General features: G+C 37.5%; 1 protein-coding gene across 2 annotated transcripts; it reads left to right on the top strand.

The window, feature by feature from the left end:
* Nucleotides 1-23,753, top strand: LOC124843771 (uncharacterized). 2 transcript variants are annotated; one of them, XM_088092680.1, is made up of 21 exons: nt 1-153; nt 693-837; nt 8,367-8,423; nt 16,571-16,598; nt 16,681-16,803; nt 18,491-18,602; nt 18,721-18,758; nt 18,872-18,925; nt 19,330-19,398; nt 19,525-19,641; nt 19,769-19,837; nt 20,264-20,343; nt 20,611-20,742; nt 20,815-21,088; nt 21,504-21,593; nt 21,681-21,848; nt 22,193-22,314; nt 22,424-22,526; nt 22,832-22,956; nt 23,033-23,206; nt 23,368-23,753. In XM_088092680.1, exons 2-21 carry the CDS (start codon nt 743-745, stop codon nt 23,405-23,407), a joined length of 2,070 nt encoding a protein of 689 aa, XP_087948806.1. In that variant the 5' UTR covers nt 1-153; nt 693-742; the 3' UTR covers nt 23,408-23,753. The 2 variants fall into 2 exon arrangements, with proteins under 2 accessions (XP_087948806.1, XP_047176543.1); XM_047320587.2 differs by lacking the exons at nt 1-153; nt 693-837; nt 8,367-8,423; nt 16,571-16,598 and having other exon boundaries at nt 16,692-16,807.
* The last annotated feature ends 627 nt before the right edge of the window (nt 23,754-24,380 follow it).

Here is a 24,380-nt window from a genome sequence, read left to right as displayed (position 1 = left end):
TTAGCCTCTATTCTTCCTAATCATCAACTATTATACACAAATCACGCACAACCCAAACACAACAAAACCAAAGAAGAGATACAATAACAATCAATGAGCAACAGATCTGTCCCTTAAGCGGTCACTGATAATCGGAATCGTATTAATTTATGGGTGAGTTTCAATCGATTTCGAATGCCGCACTATCGATTTGGGTGTTGCCGTTTCGCTTTCTTTTGTTTCTTTTTTCTCTTTCCACTGCGAACGATATCTCAGTGTCATTCGCCCCATTCCATTTTGTTGCGAAGTCAATTTTGTATCCTAACTTCCACCTAACAATTGTTGCATACTCCACCGAGTTTGCATGCTTTGCTTTAAGTCCACAGCTTTACTGCATTGTGCATCTATTCTTATTTGGTTTGTTTAAGTTTTGATTTGATTCCTTCGTTTAGAAATTGAGTTGCGGTTCAATTGGGGTTGTGCAATTGCGGGTAAATTTTGTTTTTTATTTGATCAATCTATTGTTGTTGTGAAATATGGTATTTTTGAATGTGAATGTTTGTTTTTTTATTTTGTGAATTTGTTGTTGTGAAATATGGTATCTTTGAACGTGAAGTTTATGGTTTTGATTGGTGGAATTTGGAGAATGAGGGATAATTGGGGATATGTGATTTTGACCATGCGTGTCTGAGTTGTGTTTTTTGGATTTTCAGGTGCATGTGGTGTAGTTCTTGTCTAAGGCTTCAAGGAGTTGCTGCTGAGAATGGCTGACGTGGCAGGTCTAGTTGAGGCAGCGGGATCGAGATTCACTTCATTGGAGCTTATTGGGCAGGGATCGTTTGGAGACGTCTATAAAGCGTATGTGTTAGTTTTAGAACTGGTATCATGAGCCCTGCTGACTTAAACTGACTTTGCACATTGAGTTTAAATCATAGTAGTTTTATATGCATATTGCTTGTTCATTGGGGTAATGAATATTTTTTGTGTAGGGATTTCTTTCTTTTTGTTTCTTCTGGTAGAATAATATTAAGTATTATTTTGTTTATAAAATTCTTAAACTTGTTCTTTAGATGCTTATTTGATAAATGGTACTGAGGTGTATGAAATCTAGATTTGATGATTGTGTGAATGAAGTGTCATTAATGGATGCAAACATTAGATAAACATTGCTGTAAAATGAATTGGAGGGAAATTTGGATAATAGTTTTTGTCGTAATGTATACTATGATATCTGATCAAGGGTTAGTTTAAATTCTTTTTCCTGAATTCGTTAAATAAGCATGAAGATAAGCTGTAGAGAATGGACTGTAAGTAAAACTGAGCCTCATTTTTAAGAGAAGAGTCTAATTGCAACTGTTTGCTACTCGAAAGAAGTAAATCAAGTGCTTTGTTCCTTTTTGATAATTGATAAGTGGTTTTAAATATTACTAACAACAACAATGACAGAAGTTTTTTCTATTATGTGGTTGGCTACATGAATCAGATATCCAAAACCAATTCTTTACTCAGGATCTCAGGCTATTTAATTATAGATACTTTTTAATGGCTTCGCTTAGAGCCTTGCTTGGTCTATTGGGCTATCCTCCATTTGATCAACTCTTCTAATTGAAGTTTTTGTTAATCATCTGGTAATAAGTACAAACCACGTTACAGACATTTTTTACCGACTTTTCCTCAATAGATATCTTTCAGATTTCTCTCTAAGGCGTGGGTTCCATATTTTTTTCCCCTATATGATTGCTTTTCAAATACAGCATGTTCATCTATTATCACGTTCTTGTTGACCTTTCATCACCGATTACTGAACATGTAGTATTGTATAGTCTCGCATGTCTATACTTTAAAGCAGCACCCGTTAATCACAATTAAAGCTTGAAGCTTTCATCTGTTTCAACTTCTTAGGTTCTTTGTATGATAGATTTGGGACATCTACACTGTATTACTTACTTGTTGTATATATGATTCCCATCGATAATCTTCAAGGTAATGATAGAGCATGTCTTGCTGAATTTTCATGTACTCTGTTTTTGTTTCCAGTTAAATCAAAACTGAGATTCGAGGGGTTTTCTCCATATCTCTAGTTTACCATTGATTTTCTCTCTTGACCCTTCACTAGAACTAGATCTTATGCAAAAAAATGTGTATGGAGGCATTGTATCCTGGATATGCTGAATATTAATGTCTAAAACTAAGGTAAAAATGCAAGGCTTGTGTAAACCTGTACAACACATAAGCATGGTCTATCCATGCAATGTTACAGACATTTGACAAAGTTTAACAGTTCTTATTTATTGCCTAACTCTATCCTCTTCTTTTATATGGGTTTGTCGTTATCCTTGTGAAAGTTTGCAACAAAGCACAACATAGACTGTTAATACAAAATGAAGGATATATGTCCCTTTCAGATTAGTTTCACTTCTTAACCTTCTCCATTATTATAACAATTTCTTATGTTTGCTTTCATTTTCTTTTTCTTTTTCTGTTTGAGTTGAAAATAGGACCGATTTTATTATATTTAATCATAAAAAATACATTCTCATATCCTCTATTTGTAATAATCAAGGTTGTCAAACTCGAGAGTTTACGTAAACTCGTGAGAGTCTAATAAACTCGACTCGTAAACTCGACTCGTAAACTCGTAAGAGTTTACTTTGTCTGAAAAAAAATATAAATAAAATTTTAATTCAAATAAAATAATAAAATTATATAAATTCAATAAGCTTCTTTGCTACAAACATAAAAATAAATAAAATGCCCAGGAGCTTAAAATATTGTGGCAGCAAAGTTTTTTCAACCCTGCAGTGTATTTTAATTTTTAAAAATAAAATGAATGCTGCAATGACATAAGATTATTAAAATATATGCTACTGTAAAACATAAATTATTAAAATATATGCTGCAGTGCTGTAAAGTTTACTCGTTATAGTACTTGCTCTTAAAACATAAAACCAAGTTAACCATTGAGGGTTTACACGCAACCCGCAAGTTCAAAGACGATACAGCAAGGTTGACGGCGAGGTCGGCAGCGAAGTCGACGGCGAGATCAACGGTGAGGTCGATGGCGAGATCGATGGCAAGATCGATAGACGACGCGAATGATGGGAACGAAGGCGAGATCGAACGACCAGAACGAAGGTGGTGCAACGGACGACGAGTTCGAACGCCGAGATGGACGACGCAACGGAGGGCGAGCCTGATGAACGAGGGCGCGGCGGAGGGCGTGATCGAACACGAGAGCTTGAGAACGAAGATGAACAGTGAGCGAAGATGAATAGTGAAAACGAAGATCCCAAACTCGCAAAATCGGAACCAGACTCGCGATTTCAGGTGAGTTTAGCGAGTCTACCACCGATTCCACCGATTCTACACCAAAAGCGAGTTTGCTTACGAGTTAACTCGAAAGCACCATGTGAACTCGTAAACTCGACCGAGTTAACGAGTTAACTCGCGAGTTTGATAACCTTGGTAATAATCTAATTCTCCTAAAAAGAGAAATAGGGAAACTTTTGGAAAACAAAATAAAATAGAAAATTATATATCTATTTTCTCTAATTAGAAAAATTCTAAAGATATCTTCTCTAATTACAACACTCCACCTCATGTTGGTAAATGAATATCAATCATTCCCAACTTGCCTACAAAATCTTGAAATCTACCCGGAGGAAGCCCTTTTGTAAAAATATCTGCTATTTGAAGTTTTGTAGGAACATGAGTTGTAATCACAAAGCCTTTGTCAAGATTATCTTTGATGAAATGTCTATCAATGTCTATCAATCTCAATGTGTTTGGTTCTGTCATGCTGTACTGAATTATGGGTTATGCTCATGGCAGAGTTATTGTCATAGTGTAGTTGCACCGGGTTCTCCACTTTGACCATCCAACCGACAGGTACCTCCTATATTTGGTAGGTAATTAGGTACCCCCAAAGGAATAAATTTTACTCTAGACATCCAGTAGAACGCAACCAAGAGTCTCCGGTGTCCTTTTCCGAGACGACGACGGCGTGTGGGTCACACCGAGAAAAGGAGCAAAACTTCAAACTCAGATCTACTCAAATATAGGCCAAACGGGTTTTCACCGACCCCAGGAACAAACTCAGGAGGCTCCGGTGACCCTGTCTGTGGCGGCGTCGGCGAGACCCACTCGCTGGAGGTGGGCGCGTGGGCTACACGCGTTGGCGACGGTGGAGGTGCATGGCGGCACGTGACGGCTCCTCTCATGGAGCGACTTCCGGCGTGTCACCGGTGTTGGGCGCACCTTTTTGCCCTATCAACGACCCCAATCGGCGACAACGACAGTGGCAGTGGTCAGACAATGGCGGCGACGCGACTGTGCAACGGAACGGAGCCCCAAGAATGGGAGCTGACACCAAGTTGAAAATAGGACTGATTTTATTATATTTAATCATAAAAAATACATTCTCATATCCTCCATTTGTAATAATATAATTCTCCTAAAAAAAGGGAAATAGGGAAACTAGGAAACTGTTTTCTCTAATTAGGAAGATTCTAAAGATATCTTCTCTAATTACAACAGTTTGTATTTGTTTAGAATTTAAAGTGACATGTAAAGTCTAGAGCATTATTCTCTGCATATATACGTAGAAAATTCATTGCTGGCTTCTTAACATGACATATCTAGTTCTGAGAGAGCTACACCTTGGTGGCTGTGTAGCTAAGTGTTTATGTGTTGCAAGCTTTTGTTCTTAATGGGAGGTAGTAGTTAATAGTTGTGTTTAACTTACTATTTTTTTATGGAGTTAACAGGGTTATTGAAACTGGAATTCACAAGTCATGACCAATGGAAATTCTTATGTTTTACAAACTAAAATCCTGTTTGTGTTTACTTATTTCAGATTTGTTTAGTGAAAATATCTAATAATTGAATTTGACTGGCAATGATATAAAAAATTACTGTTGCAAGCGTGTGGATATGATAGGATATAAGGTGATAAGATATAATGGGTTTAGGATAGAAGGAAGAGGAAATGAGAGAGCAGTTAGGAGGGAAGAGTTGTTTGACAGTTAGTTAGTTAGTGGGAAGGGGAAGGGAGACTTTATAAATAGGGTGTGTGTTCTATACAGGGCGGATTATTCATTTTGTATTCTTTTGGTATAGACTGGATTGTTCTAGTGGAGGGAGAGTGCTCCCTGGGAGGAAGATATTGTTCATTTGTTCATTCTTATATCAATGATACACATTCTATTCAGTTTTGTTTTGTGTGTTCTTGAGAGAATGAGAGAAAGAGAGCAAATATACACTTTTTGACAAAAGAAGCCTATCAATTTGGTTCGACCTGTCGGATCCCTTGGAGAGGAGAACCTGATGAAAGGAAGAATCAATACTTTGGAAGGAAGAGTCAATACTGTGGAGAGGTGGGCCAACGAATAGAAAGGGGTGCTAGCATAATGGAGAAGAAATATCCAAGAAATGATATTGGAAGACCAGAATCAAAAAAGGGACTCAAAAGGAAGGGAGAAATCTCTTGACAGAGCAAGAAAGGGAGGGAAAGAGGTAAAGAAGGGTAGGAATGCTGTGAAAGACAGTATGCAAAATGTCAAGAAAGCCAAGAAATTCTCTGAAGAAGTAGAGTACTTGGTTAATGATGAAGAGAAGAAGGAAGAAAGATACCCACAAAGTAGTGAGAAAGATACCCACAGAGTAGTGCAAAATGGAGAAGAACTACCCAAGAATTAAAAGAAATGCTGCAGAATATCAAGATTCAGATAAAGGACTTGGCAAGAAGTGAGAAACCTGTCATGGAAGGAAAGAAAGAGGGAAAAATGGGGAGGGATGTTGTGAAAGGTAGTCTGCTAGACATCAAGACAACCAATAAACCATCATATGGAGGAGAAAATTCAACCAATGGGGAGAAGAAAAGAGACACGAATATCAGTGAAGAGGGGAATGTTGTTACCATTACATCAGGGAGTAGAGTATTAGAAGCTGCTGTTTTGAGTGTTGATTGCTTTGCAAGAATTAGAGGGCAAGAGAGGAGAGAAGAAAATATATGTGAAGAAAAGGCAATGACGAAAACTGTGATGGAGACATTGGTGTGGCAGCGGCTGAGAAAGTTGCAGAAGTTGCTGCTGTAAGGGTGGATAATGTGACAAATGTTGGCACGAAAAATACATAGGTGAAGACCATGATGGGAAGGTTGTGACTCTTGCTTCTCCAAGTAAAGTTGCAAAAGCTGTTGTTTTTAGTGGAGATAGAGTGGTAGGTTGTGGTGTGAATGTCAAAACAGTAAAGAAAGGGGAAGAATTGTTGAGGCCTATGGTTAAAACAGTGGTGTTAAGGAACAACCCAGTTGAGTCTATTTACAGAGCAAGAGAGGAAAGAAGAGAGGACTTCTGCAAGACATCAAGAAAGTAAAGAAACACTCAGGTGGAGGAGAAAATTGAATCAATTGGGAGCAAGAAGGAGAAGAGGATGCCATTGACAATAATGGAGCTAGGAAGGGTGAGGAAAAACCAATTTTTCCGTGGGTGAAAAGAGAAGAGTTGACCACTTATGAAGGGATTGACACCCAAGGTCAAACAACAGGGGCAACAAATGCTTCTGACATTCAGAGCACCAAAAGATCAACAAAAGTACACCCAAACAGCAAAGAAAAGGTAGTCCAAGGGTTCAAGACCTGGCATAAAAAATCCAAGAACCTTTCTTGGAAAATTTTGGCAACAACTCTACTAAAGATAGTTGAAGGGAACATGAGAAGCATTCTATGTGAGAGTTGGGCAGCAGTAACATAGATGGGGAGGGTGAAAAGTTTACATGAGAGTTTGCAAGTAGATGGAGCAGCTGTCAAAAGTGTTGTTACTACAAGAGCCGATGAAGTCAGAGATGAGATTTTGAGGATTTAACAAATTTTGGCTAAAAGAATTCAGGAAGAGTGGAAGTCATTGGAGGAGGATTTGCCACCACCCAAGCCTCCAGACCTGAATTAGAGGGCAGTAGCCAGTGGGTTTCCTTCATATGATAACATAATGATGAAGAGGAACCATGAGATCAAGCTTCACGGTTCCAACCTTATAGAAATGAAAAAAAAGCATTCTATTATAATCAGATTCAAATATAAAAAAAAGATGGGGATATGGCGAAATTGGTAGACGCTACGGACTTAATTGGATTGAGTTTTGGTATGGAAACTTACCAAGTAATAATTTTCAAATTCAGAGAAACCCTGGAATTCACAATGGGCAATCCTGAGCCAAATCCTGTTTTCTGAAAACAAAGAAAAATTCAGAAAGTTATAATAAAAAAGGGATAGGTGCAGAGACTCTATGGAAGCTGTTCTAACAAACGAAATTGACGACTTTTTTTATTGCATTAGTAAAAGAATCCTTTCACCAAAATTACAGGAATGGATCACTGAAATACTCTTTCAATTTGTTACTTTTTCTTTATTTTATTAATGAAGATCGATTTGTGATAAAAATATTCACAAATGAAAAATGTGAATCAAATCAATTCGAAGTTGAAGAAACGATGGAATATTTATCGATGAAATTCTTCACTTCATCATAATCGGATAAAACCCTTGAAGAGGACAAGGTTGTTCTGCTGCGGGGTGTAATGATAGGATATAAGGTGATAAGATATAATGGATTTAAGATAGAAGGAAGAGGAAATGAGAGGGCAGTTAGGAGGGAAGAGTTGTTTGATAGTTAGTTAGTTAGTGGGAAGGAGAAGGGAGACTTTATAAATAGGGTGTGTGTTCTGTAAGGGGGGGATTATTCATTTTGTATTCTTTTGGTATAGACTGGATTGTTCAGTGGAGGGAGAGTGCTCCCTAGGAGGGTGATATTGTTCATTTGTTCATACTTACATCAATAATACACATTCTATTCAGTTTTGTTTTGTATGTTCTTGAGAGAAAAAGAGGAAAGATAGACTTCTTGACAAAAGAAGCCTATCAGGATATTGTTTATATAATCAAGAGAAACAAAATAATAATAAATGAATACGTCTAGAAACATTCACGGGGATTGTTTGTTTTTGTTGTCAGTCATCATTGTAACATAACAAAATGTTTAAATGACATGGTCTAACTAGTTTGTTAAACTATAGAAAAGATAGAAACATTGAGCTGAAACCACGTGTCTTTTGAGACAAGCAAGGATGCTTTATTTATATTGAGAAACAGGAGTCAATACAATAAATAGAGGATATTTGACATCCTCTAATAATAAGCATATGGCGCAGGAGTAAATAAAAATGTTCCTAATAAGACAAGTATAATCTAGATATTATTGAGTATATAAGATCAACTACTTATTTCTATAATTATAACAGTTATTATTCTTTGAACATCTTTTATTTACTGCCTTTAAGTTAGACATGGATAATGAGTTGTCTGTCTCTTTGTTGTACTGTCTTATCTCCAGGTTTGATAAGGAGCTCAACAAAGATGTCGCCATCAAAGTGATTGACTTGGAAGAATCGTATGTCTGATGTCCTCCTTCTATTATTTTTTATGAATGCTTTAGTTCTTGGAACTGCTGTATTTGCCGGCCGTATTAGGAATAATTACCAATTTCATAGTAATCAGAACTTTAGAATTTTGAGAACACATTTCATTACATTATAAAAGATTGTCTGTCTATTAGAATTTTATGGTAATAACACCAGGAAAATATAACTAGTCAATCCTGGATAGGGTCACGTAGCAGCCACCCCTAAACACTATTGCTGGATGACAGCAATTGCAAAGTCAAAAAAACAATATACGTAATATGATGAGTACTCAAACACTTGGAGAACTCACCCTTATGAAGCTAGTTATTTAGAGGGGAGAATCAGACACTTAAACACTCTACGGAGCATCTCATTCTACTTGGTTCTTAGGCATCTCATAAAGAACAAAATGACACTTCTTGTTGGCCACTAATTTTTTATCTAACAGCACCTGTAACACCTTAGCTAAGTGTTGCATATGGGTCTCCCGGTCTTTACTCTAGATGAGAATCTCAAAAAAACACTAGAACATACTTCCTCAACATAGACCGAAATAAGTTATTCATTAATGCTTGAAAAGTGGAAGGTGCATTCATAAGACCAAAGAGCATGACTATTCATAGTGACCTTCATGGGTTCGAAAGCAGTCCTATGTATGTCACTAGCCTTAACTCTCACTTGGTGATAACAAGATTTAAGGTCCAGCTTAGAGAAATATTTAGCTCCATGCACTTCATCTAATTGTGAAATAGTAGAGAAGATTAGGAGAAATCTCCCTTATGTGTTTAGCATACACATAGGGTAGTTTATTTATAATGTAAGATAAGGGTTAAACCCTAAATACAGAATGGACTAAGCCCAATTAACATAAACACACAACTTAACATCTAACACTCCCCCTCAAGCTGGAGCATATAAATCATATGTTCCTCCAAGCTTGTTACAAAGATAGTCAATTCTAGGTCCTCGTAAGGACTTGGTGAATATGTCTGCCAACTGGTTGCTTGAGTTAACGAACTCAGTCTTGATATCTCCGGATATGATTTTTTCTCTAATAAAATGACAATCAACTTCAATGTGCTTGGTTCTCTCATGGAAGACAGGGTTAGAGCTAATATGAAGAGCAGCTTGATTATCACATATAAGTGTCATGTGAGTGACATCTCCAAATTTCAATTCACTAAGTAATTGTTTAAGCCACACAAGCTTGCAAGTAGTAGATGCCATAGCTCTATATTCTGCTTCTGCGCTGGACCTTACCACAACACTTTGCTTCTTACTTTTCCAAGATATCAGGTTGCCACCAATAGAGACACAATATCCAGAAGTAGACCTCCTATCAGAAGGGGAACCAGCCCAATCAGCATCTGAATAGCAAACGATTTTTGTATCATTGTTAGGGCCATATAGCAAACCTTTTCCAGGTGATCCTTTAATATACTTCAGTATGCGAACAACTGCGTCCCAATGGTCTTCACATGGGGAGTTTAGAAATTGATTCACCACACTAACTGCAAAAGAAATGTCAGGACGCGTAACAGTAAGATAGTTTAATCTACTAACTAATCTTCTGTACCGTTCAGGATCTGAGAAAGGCTCCCCCTGATTTGGTAGGAGTTTGATGTTAGGGTCTATAGGTGTCTCAACAGATTTACAGTTCATTAACCCTGTTTCCTCCAAGATGTCTAACACATACTTCCTCTGAGATATGACAATACCATCATTGGATTGTGCTACTTCAATACCCAAAAAGTACCGGAGTTTGCCAAGATCTTTGGTTTGAAAATGGTGACAAAGGTGTTGTTTCATCTGAGAGATGCCGAGATAGTCACTTCCTGTGAGAACAATATCATCGACATACACTATTAAGTAAATACATCTAGCACTTGAGTGGCGATAGAACACTGAATGATCCGCTTCACTGCGAGACATACCAAATTGTTGAACAACACAACTGAATTTACCAAACCAGGCCCGAGGAGACTGTTTTAGGCCATATAAGGATTTGCGAAAACGACATACCAATCCAGATGACTCCCCCTGAGCAACAAAGCCAGGCGGTTGCTCCATATAAATTTCTTCATGCAAATCACCATTTAGGAAAGCATTTTTGACATCAAGTTGGTAAAGAGGCCATTGTTGAAGAGCGACCATGGCAATGAATAGGCGAACAGAGGTCATTTTTGCCACTGGAGAAAAAGTATCACCATAATCCAAACCAAAAATCTGTGTGTAGCCTTTGGTAACCAGTCGAGCTTTTAGACGATCAATTGTGCCATCAAGGCCAACCTTGATAGCATACACCCACCTGCAACCAACAACAGACTTTCCAGATGGTAATTGGACAAGCTCCCAAGTTCTCCTTTTCTGTAAAGCACTTAATTCATCCAGCATACCTTGACGCCAACCAGGATGAGTTAAGGCATCACCCACAGATTTAGGAATTGACACAGAAGAAATGGATGAGAGACAAGTGTAAAAAGAAGGAGATAATCTGTGGTAACTAAGAACAGTATAATGGGGGGAAGGCTTACGGGTAGAGCGTATACCTTTATGGAGGGCAATAGGCAAGTCAGACTCATTTGCTGGAGCTGGAGGAGACACAGGAGGCGGCACTGGAAGTGAGTCATGAGGACTATAAACCTGAAGGGGTGGTGGTGAAGGACGATCCTGTGGTGAATAGAGTCTAAAGAAGGAGGAGACAAAATGGGTGGAGCATCACCAGGAGGATCACAGATAAGAGGAATATCAACAGTAACAGGGAGAGGTACAAAACTAGAAGATAGATGTGTAAAGTAAAAAGAAGATTCATCAAAAGTGACATCAGCAGAGATAAAATGACGATTGAGGGAAGGGGAAAAACACTTATAGCCGTTTTGTGACTGTGGAAATCCTAAGAAGACACATTTGTGAGACCTAGGAGATAACTTATCAAAACCAGGAAAAAAATCATGAACAAAACATATGTAGACCCAAAAACTCTAAGAGGTAATGGATGTAGAGGGTCTTGAGGAAATAAGATAAAATGAGGGATTTTGTTATCTAGGACGGAAGATGGCATGCGGTTGATAAGATAACATGCCGTGAGAACAGCATCACCCCAAAAATGTGAGGGTACTTGACCATGAATGAGAAGGGTACGAGTTGTTTCAATAAGGTGTCTATTCTTGCGCTCAGCCACCCCATTTTGTTGAGGGGTATAGGCACATGAGGTTTGGTGAAGAATGCCATGAGAAGCCATGAAATGTTTAAACGGTTGAGAAAGGTATTCACGGCCATTATCACTGCGTAAATTGCGAATAGAAACCTCAAACTGAGTTTTTATTTCATTGAAAAAAGATTGAAAAATAGAAAACAACTCAGAATGATTCTTCATGAGAAACAACCAAGTACATCTGGAATAGTCATCAATAAAGGTAACAAAATACTGAAATCCTAAAGTTGACTTAACACGACTAGGTCCCCAAATATCAGAATGAACCAATGAAAAGGGGGATGACGCTCGTTGTGAAACACTACGAGTATGTTTACCTAACTGACAAGACTCACATCCTGTGCCAATCATGTGTTTCGAACTCCGGTCCTGCAACCAAACAGAATCTTTGGTAAATGAAATAACACAATTAAGGGAACGAGTTAGACGACTTACGGACAATAAGTTAAAAGGAGACCCAGGGACATAAAGTACATTATCAATGGATATGGACGGAAAAATATGAACAGTACCAATACCATGAGATGAGACTCTAGACCCATCAGCCATCGTTACCGAAGGTAAATTATCTGGACATGACAAGGAAGAAAACAAGTACTTGTTACCAGTGATATGATCGGTGGCGCCTGAGTCAAGGACCAAGATCCGAGAGAGTGAGTCAGACCAACAAAAGGAGTACCTGTGTGTATAACAGAAGCAGATGTAGTGGAACTAGGGTGCTGACGGTCCTCATACCATCTGAGAAATTCCTGAAAAAGTACAGGGTTATTTATGGTATTTGATGAAGTAGGATGGTCTGCAGACGGTGATCGGGGAGGACGTCCATGAAGCCCATAACATCTATCAATTTTGTGGCCTAGCTTGCCACAGTGGTCACATTTTGGACATCCTTTACTTGGCTGGCGAGACCGACTCCGATCATCAAGTTGGACAGCCATGGAGAGGGAGAAACCCTAAAAAAAATCCAAAGTGCTCCGATTGATGCAATGACAACAGATCCAGAAAGAGGACGAGGAGGCGAGCACGACGGTCCTGGTCGGCGGCGTATCTCGCCGGCGACGCGCCGGCACGCGTGGCGGGAAGCGGCGGATCTGGTGACCTTTGCGGCGGTGCGTGGAGGCGCGTGGGTGGTCCGTTCACCGCGATCTTTGTACCACGGTGGTCGCCCGGCCGAGACGATTCTGATGGTGTGGTCGTCGATCGATTCTGGAACTCCGACGATGGTGGCGGCGGTAGCAGCGGCAACGGCGGCGGCGATGGGTACCGGAGACTGTGGAACTGGCTGGAACAAAACCTAAGCTCTAGATACCATGTGAAATAGTAGAGAAGATTAGGAGAAATCTCCCTTATGTGTTTAGCATACACATAGGGTAGTTTATTTATAATGTAAGATAAGGGTTAAACCCTAAATACATTATGGGCTAAGCCCAATTAACATAAACACACAACTTAACATCTAACACTAATAATTCATCAATAATTGGCAATGCAACTTTGTTCAAATCTCTGTAGTGCATGCATAACCTCCATGAATTATCTTTCTTTTTAACTAAAAGGACTGGTCTTGAAAAAGCACTTTGGCTGGGCTTGATAATTCCTGATTGCAACATCTCCCTCACTTGCTTTTCTATCTCATCTTAATGGTGGTGAGGGTATCAATAGGACCTCACATTCACTGGGCCCTATCGTTCCAGCAAAGTAACAACATGCTCTTTATTCATCTTAGGAGGTAACCCCTGAGGGTCATTAAACACTTTCCCAAATCTGTCCAATTCTAACTCCTCACACTGATGGGTTCAAAATCCTGCTGCCTTTGTCTACTTGAGCTCGAGGACGAACCTCTGTTGCAAAATATAAATCTTCTTCCACCTTTGTAGATTGAGTTATCACACTCTAAAAAGATACATTTCGAGTCTGTTTGTTGTCATTGTCCTTAATTGTAGCCATGCCTCCCTGCCAACAAATATCCATCTTATGGTTTTTCCAATCAACAGTTGTAATTCCCAATGTGGTAACCATGACATCCCCAATACCAAATCAATATCTTCAAGATCAAATAAAAATGCATCGATTGAAAAATCAGCTTCTGCTAATTTCAGATCTAGGGATTTTCGTACTCTTTTGCTGCCGCTTTATGCCCATCCCCCAACTTAATCTTTGTTTCTTTTGTCTCCTTGACCTCCTAACCCACCTTAGACACCAATCTCTTAGAAACAAAATTATGAGTTGCACCACCGTCAACCAATATAAGGACTAGGATCCCTTTCAAACTCCCTCTCAGTTTCATGGTTTGAGGGCTATCTTGTTGAAGACTATCATGATGATCGTAGATCAAATTCCCCAACAACAACATACTACACCCACAATCAGAGTCTCTTAGGTCACTTAATTCACCCTTTTGAAAATCTCCGTTGTCATCCATAGCTTCATCATCTTCCAACAACATGACCTTCAATTGTTTGTCATGACATTGGTGAAGAGGATGATATTTACCCCCACATTTGGAACATAGTCCTTTCTTCCTGTGTTCATTTAGTTCCTGTAGGGATAAGTGCTTAATTCCTCAATCCATCGTACTTAAATTCTTTGTATTAGGCTCATTTGTCTTATCCTCCTTGGGCCCAAACCCAAAACGCCCTTTATTTAGTCCCTTCTCATTGAACTGATCCTTTCCACGACCCATATGAATCTAGCCCGAATCCCCATTCCTTCTATTTCCCTAGCCTCTAAATCCACTAGAGAACCCGAAGTGCCTCGAATTGGATACTTATCGCCTTACTTCCAACAACTTCTCTTTCAATAGCACGAGCTAGGTTCAAAAAATGTGCCCACGATAGAGGAACCACCGAACAAAAGCTAAGAACACGTCCGTTAATCTCCTTTTTTAGGCCATGCAAGAAATACCAAAAATATTGCTCATCAGGAATACGTTTTACCTGCATGTTAAGACGTTTGAATCATTAAATATAATCATCCACACACCCTTCCTATTTAATTTTGGAGAGTTGCTAAAAAACGTCCCCTGCGCCATTGTCTTCATAATGATCGAGAAGCTCCCTTTGGAATTGTTCCCACGACAACTCTTCTTCATTCTCTAAAAGAGAATTAAAGAAATGGATTGTCAGTCTTTCCATACATAGATGCGTGAAGTTGACGTGAACATCATTTGGCGTTTCTTGCACTCGAAAATACACTTCAGCTTGGGAAATCCACCCAATTGTGTCTTCTCCATCAAACATTGAGTGCTCAGTTTTGTTAACTGATTGACGAAACTCTTCCAACGAACCACCCTGCAATTTCTTGAATCCCTCTGATGAACTCCTCTGTGTCATGGTTCTCTTAGTGGACTTCTTCCTCCTTGTCAATGTAGAATCGTCACCTGTTCTTTTCTTTCTTCACTGATCATTCAAGGCATCTAGCTTCTCCATGATCAACGCATTTTGAGTTTGAATCTCGTGCTATTGCTCCCTGCCCATAACAAACTTCCAATACCCAATGATACCCTTTATCTTCACCCTCCCCAATATATCAGAAAATCTCGTGCGCAACACACTCTCGTGCCAGCTCATCATTCTCTCACCCTTCTATTCCTCATCCCATACACTTTAAATAATGGGCCTGGGCCTACTATCCAATTGCTTGCTTGGGCTGCTATCGGAGGAGTATTTGGATAATGGTGAAGAAGAATTCGTTGATTTTGAACATCAACATATGGGAATTGTCTCTTTCTTCAGGAAGAGGTTTGACCCAATCCCACACTATGAAGCTACAATGAATGATGAAGGGAAGATCAGTGTTGATATTGATAGATAGTTGCTGGTTTGAGAGTGGAAACAACTTCATCCTACGATGTATGATTAAGAGATAAGAATAGGAAATAAAAGAGTGGATGTTGCAGGGATGTAGAGGTGAAGCTGGAGAAGTATGTCGTTTTTCTTATTTGACTTAGGAGGGGTGGATTTGATTTTAGGGGTAGCTTGGTTGGCCACTCTGTGAGATGTTAAGGTGAATTGGAAGACTTTAACTGAGTTTTAGCACACAATGTCAGCTGGTTCAGATGAAAAGTGACCCAGCTCTAGCAAAAACATTAGTAACCCCACAAGCGTTGTTGAAAGAAACAAAAATAGAAGCTATATCAATATTATGGGATGTAGGAGCTGCAAAACAAAACTCAGGTAATGATATGAAAAATGGATTTACGGACAATCAACAAGCAAAACTGAATTTAGTGTTGATGGAATGTGAGGAAGGAACCTCAAGAACTGCCACCTCACAGAGAAATAGATCATAAAATCCCAATCAAGTCTTAGATAGACCCTATAAATGTGAGACCTTATAAATATCCTCACTTGTTGAAAACGGAGATTGAGAAATATGTAGGGGAAATGTTGAGATAAAGGGGTCATCAGGCCTAAAATAGCCCTTATTCCAGCCCAATTATTTTAGTTAAGAAAAAAGATGTGAGTTGGAAGTTTTGTACCGAGGATTGAACAAGGAAACAATTCCTGACAAATTACCTATCCTCAGTCACAGAGGAATTACTTGATGAGTTGCACAAAGTTCTTTTCTTTTCGAAAGTGGATTTGAGGGATATCATCAAATTCACATCAAATTCACATCAAATTCACATGCATGATTCAAATATACAGAAGACGACTTTTTGGACTCACCATGGGCATTATGAATTTTTTGTGATGCCATTTGGAGTAATGAATGCACCAGCCACGTTTCCATGTGCCATGAACACTATTCTGCACCCCCAAGGAAGTTTGTTCTAGTGTTTTTTGGTTAAATACTAGTTTTCTCTCCCTCACAGATCTTATTAACGTTGTATCATTGCTATGCTGCACTCAGAATCTATATTCATTTCTTCCTTACTACTTCCTAATTTGTCTTTCCTCTCTTTTTGTCACTTGGCAGGGAGGATGAAATTGATGATATCCAGAAGGTATAATAATTTTGTAGATTACTTGTACTCTCATTTGCTGTACTCAAATAAACATGTTTTGATTTAGTTTACTATTTTTCAGGAAATTGCTGTTTTGTCTCAATGTCGATGTCCATACATTACTGAGTATTATGGTTCCTATCTCAATCAAACTAAACTTTGGATAATAATGGAATACATGGCTGGTGGTTCAGTTGCTGATCTAGTAGGTTACTTCTGTGTCCTTGCTTCTATATGCTCAGTGCATGAAAATTGAAATTGATATATGTCTGAATCATTCTTTAATGAAACTTCTCCTGCTTATCCGTGAACTGTCCGATATATCTTTTACTTTTTTTATGAACGAAGAGTATCTGAAGACAAAGAAAATTGCCGGGAATTAGGACTTAGGATAAGACACCATCCTTTATAAAAAGCCAACCTAATGCTTTGCAGAGAAGTAAGAGAGAAAAAGATTACTTGAATTCTTGGGGCATAATTTCTAACTAGAAAATAGTTGCAAGCGAGAAACATTCAGCATATATCAGAGTGTCAATGGTTGGGTACTTAGTGTAACATCCCAAAAATATAGTATGAAACTATGTTAATGATACATCACATAATAATAAGGTAGAACAGTTACTATAAAGAAAATTAACTTACAGTTACTCTAAAATAACCAGAAGATTAAAAACTTTACAAAATTTGTATGCTGATACGGAACGATGTACAAGACTGAACAGTCTTATACTAGACAGATGGATCCTCTCCTTCCATTGCTTGCTCCAGACAGAAACTCCTCTCCCTTTGCTCACATCCACAGGATGATCATGGCAAAGGAAAAACTGAACGAACAAACATGACAAGACAGAAAAGAAGGGTAAGCTAGTGTAATTTAATATTCATGTGGGAATACAATTCAAACAAACAACTAAGATACTCATACCACATGTGTACAACATATAAACATATATTGACCGACCACTTTAACTTGACTGTCCGGACGGGTATGAATACGTAGCTTTGGCCATTCGTGCACTCGTAGGTGCAGTAACTGGAAACCCATCAGCTGCCACACGAGGTTAGCCCGCTATACCTCACCTAAGGTCTCCCCCCTTAGACTAGGGCCTCCTGCTATTCTCACGACATGAATTACCCATCTCTACTTGAGACTTGATAACCATTAGAATGTCAGGAGGAACGCCGTGAAAAGATGAACTAAGATTGAAGAAATCTAGAGAGAAGGGAGAGCAAAGGTAGGAAACAGAGGTTTTAGAGAGATAGACAGTTTTAAGATAATGAACCGTATGTTAAAATTTCCTATTTATACTGTTGGTGTATTTTACCACCAAAAGCTTGGTTCCATTATTTTAATACATCTATCTACTTTAATACTTCTATTTTTCAGAGTCCCTACACTCAATACTCCATCCTCGTCCAAGTTTCAGATTCCTTTAGAAGTTTGCTGCAGGGGATATGCACTTTTTAGACTCAAATAGACCAAAGAAAATGATATGCATAAAACTGGACTATAATATATATTTGAATGAAGTTTGATGTTTTCATTGTAATTCTTGTATGATTATAATATAACCTTGTTATTTGTATATGAAAACAGAATTTGTGGATACGCTGGTTGATTTTGTTTGCATGAGTATGGATGTTTATAACATTTTTTGTTTCAATATTTTTTTTCTCTCTTTGGTTATTCTGGGGAACTTTGTTATCCTTCTTTGTACATTTCCGGTTATTAAATTTTCTATCATTAAAAATGAGAAAGAAAACAGTTCATATTTTGAATGGTCAGGTTTTCTGTCGCTGTATATCATATTTATATCCGTTGACAATAATTTCCTATATGGTTTGTTTGTTGTATTTTTTCTGTGAGGTTAATTCTGGTATTGCTTCTGTAGCTCCAAGCAGGTAATCCCCTTGATGAAATGTCAATTGCTTGCATTCTGCGTGACTTGCTGCATGCTGTTGATTATCTACACACTGAAGGGAAAATTCACAGAGACCTTAAAGGTCAGCAGCAACCCCATCCCCTTTGAATTTCTTTCTCCCTGTCCACATGTAGTTATGGGGTTTCTTTTTGCTTTGTATTAGCTTTACAATTGACAGTATTTAAATGTCTATTATACAGCTGCAAACATTTTATTGTCTGAGAATGGTGATGTAAAGGTATGTTATACCGAAAGAGGTTATATCCAATTTTTATTATATAGAACTTCACTGAAAAATGATGCACTTGATAATTTGAGATGGGGACTTACATACAAGTGGAATGTCACCAGGTAGCAGATTTTGGCGTTTCTGCACAGTTAACAAGGACTATATCAAGGAGGAAGGTAAACATATTTCATTGAAGTTAATTCAACATGGATGGGTTATTCATACAGTATTTTTTTCATATTTAGATTAAAATTTATGTAAGTTATTTTATGCTTGATGATCTTAATCTTAACTTCTTAATATCCTTTCAAGAGCACAGAATTGTTCTTTTTTTTCAATTGGATAATCAAATTGAATGTGTAAACTCCCAAAGTGAAGGAATTGTGGTGCATGATATTCTGTGTAATTTGAGTTGGGCAGTCTGAATTTCATGTTGCTAGTTTTTTTAGTATCGGCTGCATGATTCTGTCATAACCCTCACTGCATTTAAGGCTTCTTGTAGTTGAAAAACCACCTGGAATTCTAAATTATTACTCTTCATCTTAGGCTGGATATGCTAACATTTCTTTTATCATAACAGACATTTGTAGGAACGCCATTTTGGATGGCGCCTGAGGTTATTCAGAATACTGATGGATATAATGAGAAGGTTGTAATATATTTATTCTATATATTTTCTGTAATGTTTCTCTTTGGTTATATTTTTCATCTTTATTTTAGTTTCTACTAATTATTGTGTTCTTAGAATTGTAACAGGAGTGTTCTGTTTATGCAGGCAGATATTTGGTCTTTGGGAATCACTGCTATTGAAATGGCAAAGGGGGAGCCTCCACTAGCCGATCTTCACCCTATGAGAGTGCTTTTCATCATACCCCGGGAGAATCCTCCGCAGGTTGTGTTCTTTAGTATCCATCTAGTCAAACTTTCTAGTTTTGAACCATTTAAGTTTCTTGAACTTTTCAAACCCAGATGTTATTTTTTTCATCATAGCAGTTGACATTTAATCTCATTTTCTTCAGCTAGATGATCATTTTTCCCGTCCAATGAAAGAATTTGTCTCATTGTGCTTAAAGAAGGTTCCTGCCGAGGCAAGTGTCAATGCTTTTGATACACTTATTATTTCATTTTCTTTAGTTCTGTTGGGTATAGTTGTAATGAAAAGGTTCTTCTTTATGAGTCCAATTGAGTGAAATGATCAATTTATGGATTGTATGAGAGAACCCATATGATATTCCTTTTTATACTGAATCTGCTTTTCTAGAACATTTAATTTCTTAGGGGAAAAGGTAATAATAAACAGTATTTATTGAAATATTGGGCTTACGATAACAGGAATAACAGAACTATTTGTTTATATTTTTCCTATTGAAATTTGTTGTTGTCAACTTGATGAGATTTATTATTTGGTTTTCCCTAATTAGTAGCTTTTTAGACTAGCTTGAATTCGAACTGGTGAAGTTGATCTCTCTCTGTCAGGCTCTTAATTCCCCCCCTTTTAATGGATTCAATTCCAGAGGCCAAGTGCTAAGGAACTTTTGAAGGACCGTTTTATTCGGAATGCTAGGAGGAGTTCAAAGCTTGTAGAAAGAATAAGGTGCGAATCATTGATAAAGGTCTATGTTTCATATACGTAATTATATAATTTTGCTTTTGCCTATTAATTTCATCCGCCCCTTGTTCTTTCTTTTTATATATTCTGAAGCTATTTCTATATCTCAGAAAAAGTAAATGACGAGACACAATTAATTTCTGAAATCCTTTTTCTATGTAACTTTAGCATGTTGTCCATCAGAAAATGAAAATTACAAGTATTATTCCCAGCTTGTGGTTGACATGATCATGCTTTGTGATTATGTGATAGAGAACGTCCAAAATATCAAATAAAGGAAGAAGATCTGGAAACACCTAGAAATGTCTCAAGAGGGATAGGGGAAGGATCAGATACTGTAAAAGTGGCTAGAGATGTAAGAGGTGAAGAAAATAATCGACCCAGGTAGGTTAACTGTTGGCTACTAGTTTTTAGTTTACAAATTGAATATTTTTACGGACGATTTCTAATTTGCAGTGATCAGGGTAAAACCCTGAAAAGTGCTGGATGGGACTTCAATATTGGTGGATCACAGGGTACTGGAACCTTTCGTAATGTTTCTCGACCACCTCAGTTTAGAGAGAAGAAAGCTGAAGCATCACATAATCAGGTAACCCAAAGAAAAGCTCCTGAGAGTGGTTATCAAGGGGGATCTGCTAATAGAAGGGCACTTAGTGAGTCACTTGAAAGTTCCTCTGGAAGAGATCGAGTTCCCTACCATGATGAGCATCTGGACAATCACACTGAAGATGTAAATGACTCTTACTTTTCGTTCCTGTCTTCGTGAAATAAGTTAACCTGGTCAATTGAATGATATACTTAGCGGCCACATCTTTATAGAGGAACCTTTAGGTGTTTTGGTATTTACAAAACAGTGGATGCATGATCAATGCTTAACCAGTTAACTCTAAATATTTATCTGATGACCTTTCTATACTTGAGCTGAAACTGATAATTTTCTGTACAGCCAATGTTGCTCCTCATTAATCAGACATGAACAGCAGTTAAATTGTCTGTAGTGGTATAATTATTTGGAGAATTCATCTCGATAGTGTTATTTGAAATGTGTCAATCATGAAGTATTGATGGAGTTCCTATGAACTTGTTGAACTATCATTTTGAACAACCTGGGACAGCTTTGATCTTCTGAAATCTTCAATATGCAGGATGAATTATCCGGAAATGGATCAGGAACGATTGTTATTCGATCGCCAAAAGGGTCAAGGTCATCTATATTCGGTGACCAGAGCTCTCAAGTATGATTAAGCTGTGTTACTTTAGAAACTGTTAAGTTCTTCTAGCTGTTCTTAATAATCCCATACTGAGAATTTTATTAAATGTAGTATAGTAGCAGATATTCTTCTTTTGATGATGCTTCTACAAGTGGGACTGTTGTTTTACGTGGCCAGCATGATGAGCCTGATTCACCACAGCCACTAAGGTCTCGACTTGGACTTAGTGACAGAAATTCAAATTCCTCAATGGAAGACAGTGCGGCAAATCTTGCTGAGGTTCTGTTTCTGTGATACAAGTTGTAAATTTTGCTTGCGTGTTGATTAATTTTGCTCACGATGAGCCTCCCCCTTTCTTGTGTATAGGTTTCGTTCCATTATGTAGTAGATTTAGTTGTGGTATAGTATTTTATTATTTTCCGTTGCTATATAATTGACTGAGTTACCCACCCAGTTTGTTTTGTCAGAGTTATATTCTTAGACTATTTCTTGAACAACTGTGTCCGAAAATTTTTCTTTTTGTTCAATTGCAATTTATTATGAAACATGTTTTATTTGTGATTACTTGTTCAAATTGATATTTTTCTTATAAACAGTATTTTCCCACCTGTTTGTCTTCACAGGCAAAGGCTGCTATGCAAGGAGGGCTCAGGAATTCTCGAGAAAGATTGGCCCGAGGAAAAATCAACAATGATAGACAGGAAGACAAGAAAGATGGAAAGGCTAGCAGCTTTGACTCTTCAAGGTACATCCACAATAATAGAGCTAGTAATTTTCTGTTGCTGAGTTAAAAATGTGTGTATACATTCTTAGGGATTTCTTATTCAGACTTTGTGCGAACATGATTCACACAGGGGCATGTCAAGATCACATCATGCTAATAATGATGAAGGAAGTGCTAAAATAATGTTATCCTCAGTGCCATTATCTGCTTTACTTGTTCCTTCTTTAAAAGAGGTAAATTAGTAAATATATTCCATATTTTCGTTCTAAATAAGTTGTAAGTCCAAATAAAGCATCATATACTTTTCGCACTGCTCCTCAATATTCCATAATTAAATGTTTCATATATTTATTATTTATAGTTTTGAGTACAATGTACAAGCTTTAATTTTATTGAAAATTGATTATTACTATTAATTTCCTGCATGACTTTTTGTACTAAGACTTGAGATATTACAACAACAGAGTGAAGTCGTATGTGAAGAATGCTATTCTTTGGGTACTAGAAAAATTTGTTATGGTCTGCGTTTGTTATGCAGGCCATTGCTGATGATCCAGAAGGGGCAGTTGGGCGGGCAGTTATCAATTCTTTAATAAACATGGAGGGCTCAAAACCTAAATCCTGTGAAGCTCTTCTCAAACAGTTGCTTCAGCGATTGGCAAGGTTTGCCTTCTTTTGAAATTTTTTAGAAAAATAAAAAAAAAGAAAAGTATATGTTTCTCATTCTCTTGTGGTGCAGTACAAAGGAAGATTCATTGAAGGACCTGCAGCGGCTAGCAGGGGAACTATTCAGCGAGACCAAGTCCACCGAAGAAACCCGAAACGCACTGGCTGATAACAGGAAAAAACAACAAAACAAGGAACATAATCCTAATAGCAATTTAAGTCCACTAGCAAGATTTCTTCTATCAAGGTTTGTGGAAGTTATCATTTTATCATTTCCCCTTCTAATAACTATTCTTAAAAGTAGTACTAGTTATGTAATGGTCACTTTTTCATAACACTTTCTCTCTTTATACTCACATTATACTGCATTGAATATGCTTGTGAATGATATCTGGTTTTGTTTGACAGATGGCAAGGCCAAACATCACGAGATCTAAACTCATCTTGAGGAGAGTTAGAAGATACCTATTTGTGTTAGTCTCTATTTATGCATTTTTTTTCTGATTAATTGTACATATATTATTGTAAGAAAGTGTTCTTCTATGTTCTTAGTTTTATTAATAATTTATTTATTTTGCTTAATTTTTTGCCCATAGTGATAGTGACAGCAGCAGTGCTGTATAAGTTAGAGGGTTTTCAAAGTTACAAGCAAATATTAAAAGATACATTTGTTTGTATTTTCTAATAGTTGTCTCTTTGCAAACTGGGATACTAAGCAAATACACGGATTATATTGTAAAAATATCTCATTGGTTATCCTAGTTCCCTTTGAACAGTCAACAATTCTGTATTTACTTCAGTGTTAAGGTTTTCATTGGTTGGAGTAATTTCGCCTATTGGAAAGACTTGGCGAATTACCTTAATATAGTCGAACAAATGACAACTCATTCTTTTTAAGAAAACCCCAACATACAAGTAAAATATTTATGGTGAACTTCAATTCAGCAACCATTACTTTGCAAACACTTACTATTATTTTGCTCAGCCTACATGATATGCTTGCAGAGAAATGTATATTTTGAGAAACGCATTATCAAGTGTAGTGAAGTAGAAGTTTTGTTCACCTTTGTGATTGTCATTTCGTTTGTATAACCATTTCAACTAAATATTAATAGAATTTAACTTGAAGAGTAGACATAATCAGTCCCGGCAAAGGGTTTCCTATTTCATTCAACTAGCATCCGGAAAACTCTTCAATCATGGCGTCAAAGGAGGTTTTATTTTTCCTTTGACGAAGAATTTGAGTTAAAAAAAAATTCTTTTATACTTTGTTTAACTGTAGGATGTATAACATAGTGAGTGGTAACTACAGTAGAAACTACAACTGTGCCGAAATAAAAGGTAGGTGACACGCATTGAAGATGTTACTTGGGTGGTGGGATAAAACGTTAGGCTTGGACTTCTAAAATCACTTTGACTTC

Source organism: Vigna umbellata, chromosome 6 (assembly GCF_029865625.1).
Source record: "Vigna umbellata cultivar VRB3 chromosome 6, Vumbellata_1.0, whole genome shotgun sequence".
In the NCBI taxonomy this organism is placed as follows: Eukaryota; Viridiplantae; Streptophyta; class Magnoliopsida; order Fabales; family Fabaceae; genus Vigna; species Vigna umbellata.
The sequence above is the reverse complement of the archived record's forward strand: the minus strand, read 5'-3'. Positions and strand labels throughout refer to the sequence as shown.

Coding starts and splice junctions, on each gene's coding strand:
- LOC124843771 (XM_088092680.1), top strand. CDS start 743: ATGGCTGACGTGGCAGGTCTAGTTGAGGCAGCGGGATCGAGATTCACT. Junction 16,804..18,490: donor GTGGTTCAGTTGCTGATCTA/GTAGGTTACTTC, acceptor TTGCTTCTGTAG/CTCCAAGCAGGTAATCCCCT. Junction 23,207..23,367: donor GCAAGATTTCTTCTATCAAG/GTTTGTGGAAGT, acceptor TTTGTTTGACAG/ATGGCAAGGCCAAACATCAC.